Source organism: Punctularia strigosozonata, assembly GCF_000264995.1.
Source record: "Punctularia strigosozonata HHB-11173 SS5 unplaced genomic scaffold PUNSTscaffold_5, whole genome shotgun sequence".
In the NCBI taxonomy this organism is placed as follows: domain Eukaryota; kingdom Fungi; phylum Basidiomycota; class Agaricomycetes; order Corticiales; family Punctulariaceae; genus Punctularia; species Punctularia strigosozonata.
The window spans coordinates 1062201-1067790 of record NW_006767437.1 but is presented as its reverse complement, the minus strand read 5'-3'; the positions used below and the strand labels follow the sequence as shown (position 1 = coordinate 1067790).

The window sequence follows — 5590 nt, the reverse complement described above, 5'->3', positions numbered from 1 at the left end:
AGATGCACTTTTGCATAAATCAGCAAAGCCAAGAATCCATGGAAATTATGAGAAATGATATACGGGATTATCTCTCTGCAATGAATAATATGGAGTTTCCAAGGCATGGTCAAGTGCCTGCATCTGCGGCTGCAGTAGCTGCAACATTTGTGCAACCTAAAAGCAAGAATGCATTATTCACTCGGTCTTGTTGCGGAAACCGGAGAGATAAAAGAATCGGTACTGCTGTATGGTATGCAGATAATGATTTATTGCATCAGTCACAACGACCGCCCTCTGCAGAAATCATGCAGGAATCTATAAGCAGTTCCAGGTGGATAGAGCTAATTTCTCACCGCTACCGTCCCAGTCACATTTGCTCCACGTGTAATAAACCGATGTTGGAAACTATAAATTTCACAGACCCTCCCAGAATGATGATACTTTCCTTACCTCCTGATAACACTGCATCTAGGACTACTGTGGATAAGGTTTTATCTATGACTTGTGGCTTAACAAATATCACATGGAAGCTGCGTGGCATAGTTTACTTTGGTAATTTACACTTCACATCAAGGTATATTGACAGTGGAGGAAGGATATGGTACCAGGATGGAATGGCAACAAGGGTATGTCTCCAAGAACCGGCAAGTACACCTCTGGAGGAAGCTCATGGTGCAGCTGCATCACTTCTTGTATATATGCATTGCTAGACCTGTTCACCTTTATCTCTCTCTGGAACCATCACAAATGTTTGTTCGCAGTCATTGCAAATTCACGTGCGGATTATCCACGAAATATCACGTGAGGATCGGAGGCCATTCGGCCGATGACATCTTTTGCACTATACGTACAGCCACTCGGGCCTCACAAATTCGGTTTATTATCCGATTAATAAGCCTATCTACTCAAATTTACCTATGTTCACAGCCTCATCGGCCATATGTGACTGCGTATGCCATAACGCACATGCCAAGGGGGGGAGTCGGGACCGGCGCTTGGCGCCAGCTTACACACGTCGGTTGGGCGAGCGCGTCAAGGAGGAAGAGGACCCCGACGACCGGTTCTGCCGTATATGGAAGTTTTGTGGCGCGCGACACCGCCACCACTCTTGCGCCCCTGGGCGGGTCTCGCTGCTCTGCTCTCTCGAACGTCGTCCGAACCGTTGACGAGCATCGCAATCAATTCTCATCGTATTTCTCTCTAGTTCTCTTGCGATGCACCTGGAACCGCAACGCATCTCTCGGGGTCCCTGGCGCGTAACGATGGTTTATTTCGGGACGGCGATGACACAGGGCTGACGTCGACGCGCTCCTCCCTCGCACTGCGCCTGGAGATAGACCGCAACACGCCGCGCACGGAGAATATCAAACCATGTCGACCACACTTTACCGCCATCCTTTCTGTGATCACTCCTCTTGGTACCGATCACAACCATGCCCGCCCAACAACAAGGCCTGATTCTCTCTATCAACGCCGGCTCCTCCTCTCTCAAGATCTCCCTCTTCAAGCCTTCGAGATCCTCCTCGTCGGACAAGGACCCCGTCGCGGACCTCCTCCTCGAATCTTCCATCGACGACCTCTCCTCCCCGCCCGCGCGCTTCACCCTCAAGCACGAAGACGCCTCTCCGTCCGACTCGTCCCAAGACGTCAAGAAAGAACAAAAGGATGACATCAAAGACCACGCGTCCGCGTTCTCCTACTTCCTAGACCATCTGGAGCACGAATCCGGCATCAAGAAGGCGGACATCAAGCAGGTCTGCCACCGCGTCGTCCACGGCGGCGACTACTCCGAGCCCGTCACCATCTCCTCCGAGACCTACCACCACATCGAGAAGCTCACCGACCTCGCCCCTCTGTACGGCTCCTCTATATCCCCTTTCTCTCTTTCATGCCTATCATGCTGATGCTCGGGGCTCGAAACAGACACAACGGCGCCGCGCTAGCCGTCATCCAAGCCTGCCTCAAATCCCTCCTGAACGCGCGCTCGATCGCCTACTTCGACACTACGTTCCACCGCGCCCTCCCCGCCCACGTCTCCTCCTACGCCATCGACCCCTCCGTCGCCCGCCCGCGCGGCCTCAAGAAATACGGCTTCCACGGTATCTCCTGTGAGCCTCTTCCCTTTCTCATCTCTCCTCCGTCCTCCGTCCCCTTCCTCTTTCTGACGCACGCATATATTCAGACGCCTACATCCTCCGCACCGTCTCCTCCCACCTCCGCAAACCACCCACGGGGGTCTCCATCATCGCCCTGCACCTCGGCTCCGGCGCCTCCGCCTGCGCCATCCACGCCGGCCGCTCCATCGACACCTCCATGGGCCTCACCCCGGTCCACGGCCTGCCCGGCGCCACCCGCGCCGGCGCGATCGACCCCAGCCTCATCTTCCACTACACCAACACCGCCGGCCGCATCTCGCACGACCCCGCGCACGCGACGAACGTGGGCGTCACGGAGGCCGAGGAGATCTTGAACAAGAAGAGCGGGTGGAAGGCGATGGCCGGTTCCGCCGATTTTAGGGAGATCGCGAAACGGGATACGGACGCGAAGAGGTGATTTCTTCGTTTTTACTATGCTTGAAAGGAACGCGAAGCTGAAAGAAGGGTGTTGTTGTTTCTTTGTTTCTTTGTAGGTTGGCGTTCGACCTGTTTGTGGATCGTATCTTGGGATACGTCGGCGCCTACTTCGTCGCCCTGCAGGGCAACGTCGACGCCCTCGTCTTCTCCGGCGGCATCGGCGAAAAGTCGGTTGAGCTCCGCGAACGTATTGCGGGGCGCGTGCGGTGTTTAGGGTTCAAACCCGTGGATCCGAAGAAGAACGCGGGTGTGGGGAATGTGGAGGGGGCGGTGGTGGATATTACGGCTGTGGAAGGAGGGGAAGGGGAAGGGGAAGGGAAGAGGGTGATGGTGTGTAGGACGGACGAGCAATACGAGATGGCGAGGGAGTGCGTGCTGGAGGATGGGTTCTGGAAGTGAGGGCGTACGAGGTACGGACGGTTGTGGCACATGCTCCTCTTCGGTACGCTGATGTTTTCGCCGGGATACATACAGATCGTGTATGGTATGGTACAGCGCGACACCGAAAAAGATTAATTGAATTCGATACGCTTTCGCGTCGAAGTCAGCTCCAACTACCGCGGAGACAAGCATGTATGGTACATACATCCTCGGACGGTCATGAAAACACGAACAATACATGCTCCCGGTATCACTAATAACATCACTTGCTCAGACTTGCCCAACAGTCTGTAGGTTGTCACGTTCCAGGGCGATCAATATGGGCGCTCCCGGGCTATTATCGTGCACAACGTCATCTTCCGCGCTTCAAAGCAAGAAACGGGTTTCATACCTCGGATTCCCCCATGATACGTCCAGCAGTGTTCCGTCCCGAGAACCCTGACCCTTCCTCCGCCCTAGGTGACGACTCGATGTCTCCTACGGCCCCTACCCCGGTGTCCTCGGCGCGATCGTGCTCGACGCCTGCCTGCATGAGAACGCCGTCCGTGATGCCCGCCTGTCCTCTACCGCCGTCCTGGCTCTCGACGCGAGACACCGGTCGATTTTGACTCAACGACCGGACTCCGTCGTAGTGTGAAGTTCGATTCGAGGTAACCTGCGTGTCCGAGGTATTGGACAATGGAGGCGCGCTCGCACCTCCGACGTCGCGCTCCATCTCCACACCAGTTTCTCCTGCAACAATCGACAAAGTGCTGCCCCGGGCACTGATATTCGGGCTTCCGAGGTGAATCTGTCCGCCATGAGGAAGCGAGTTGTCGTCGACAATGCTCTGCTGTCCACCTCCAGGCTCCCCATTCGAGTGAGAGTCGGTCCGCTGCGCCTGCAGGCTCCCGGAAGTCGCGAGTGCGTTAGACGCGGCAGCCCTATGATCAGATCGCGTGCCATCGTGACCATCGTCATCGGAGACGGTTTCATTGTTGAAGTCCGAATCGAGATGTGGCGTTGACTCCGTGTCGCGAACGGAATGTGGATGTGGTAGCACTGACAGGGCGCCTGGGCGCGCATCCGACGAAGGACCGACGGTCCTTCCGCTGCCCGATGTTGGGTTGACCCCAAAGTACTCGTATACATCGTTTGCATTGCCCCATTCCGCAGCCCACCAATGCCTCTCGTTGATGAATGTCTTCATTACCATTTCGTCCGAGAAGGACCCGCGCCGATGAGCTTCCAAAATCAACTTTGCGACCTTTATCGAACAATCGGGGGTGGTGGCCGAATGGGATCCCAGAAAACGGACTAGATGAAACCAGTCCACCCTCAAGTCGGCTGCAGCAACAGGCTGTCCATTGCGAGGCTCGGTCCATAGCGAGAGCCCCTCCATCAAACAGTCACCAAACACACTCATAGCCGTGCTCCAGCGTGGGGAGTGGTTCCAGTCTCGCAGAAGTGCCCGCAGAAGTGCCTTGGTGACCACGGACACCGCCGCCCAGAATCGGAGACGATGCAATGGATCCGTCCGAAATGCGGCACCGTCATAGCATGAACATGCAAGCTCAAGCATGTCAGCCGTTTCTTCCGGCTCTGCAAACATCCAGTCAGCCTTGCTATCGCCACAGGAAAGGTATGCGTGCACCCAGCCAGATGTACAGCATGTGACTCCCAAGTGCGCGAATGAAGGCAAAAATCTTCTCATTCGCGCGGCTTGTCAGTGAGGACTGGTTGGAGTATGCGAGGGTTTTGAGAAGGAAGACGATGCATGGGGCACCAAAACTACTGTTCATATCTGCAATGAAGGTCATCATTGCCAGTGAGTTGACATAGAGGCCGAAACAATCGTCAATGTCGCTCATCGAATCACGGAGGAGCATATCGAGACCGGACTTGAGTAGTCCGAATACGAGCGAAATTTGGGTGTCGTTGAAGGATGTCAGCGAATCGAAGGCATGATGAAGTTTTTTGTAGTTGATTGCGACGGTTCCCTGGGCATCGTTGTATTTGCACTCCTCGTCGAGTACATCGAGCGCCGGGATTTTAGATCCGACACATGGCATCCCTAACAGCTCGGAGATGGCCTTCCAGTATGCAAGCAGGCGTAGCTGCGGCGTTGAAGGCCAAGAATCGTCAAATCGTTGGAGGGCAGAACGGGTGCGCACGCGCGGTCCTGGTGCATCGGAAATGCATTTCTTGATCACACCGTCTCCGGGTTCCTCATGTGAGGCAAGCCACAGCAGCGAGTGGATTTGAGTTGCGATGCTGCTCTCTGAGTCACGTCCGAAGCGCCGCAAGGCGAGATCGCGATGATCCCATCCATCGAACGTGTACATGTCGGAGAAGGGACCTTCACAATTACCACAGAAATTTTCGATGGACCTGAGCCAGCGCGGCCAGTTCCAAGAGTATAGGGAGTACAGAAATGGTCTGATGACGCGGTAAAACGGTCGTAGAACAGGGCGTATTATCCATCCGAACGGTGTCTTGTATGGACAAGTCTCGAAGAACAGCGGTAATAGTACAGTCAGCGTCGCCAGGAATGTGGTCAGGCCAGCGGCAGCACAGCACACTCCAGCCACGACGGTGTCGATGGGCCAAAGTAGAGTGACGAGACCGACGAAGAAAAGCACTACCGCGAGCTGCAAAAGGCCAGGAACCAACGT

At 55.2% G+C, this 5590-nt stretch overlaps 1 protein-coding gene across 1 annotated transcript; it reads left to right on the top strand.

The window, feature by feature from the left end:
* Nucleotides 1–1406: 1406 nt before the first annotated feature.
* On the top strand, nucleotides 1407–2954 carry PUNSTDRAFT_143197 (acetate and butyrate kinase; the record flags this gene model as incomplete). Its single annotated transcript, XM_007382952.1, has 4 exons — nucleotides 1407–1837; nucleotides 1906–2090; nucleotides 2165–2531; nucleotides 2612–2954. Exons 1-4 carry the CDS (start codon nucleotides 1416–1418, stop codon nucleotides 2952–2954), a joined length of 1317 nt encoding a protein of 438 aa, XP_007383014.1. The 5' UTR covers nucleotides 1407–1415.
* Nucleotides 2955–5590: the final 2636 nt, after the last annotated feature.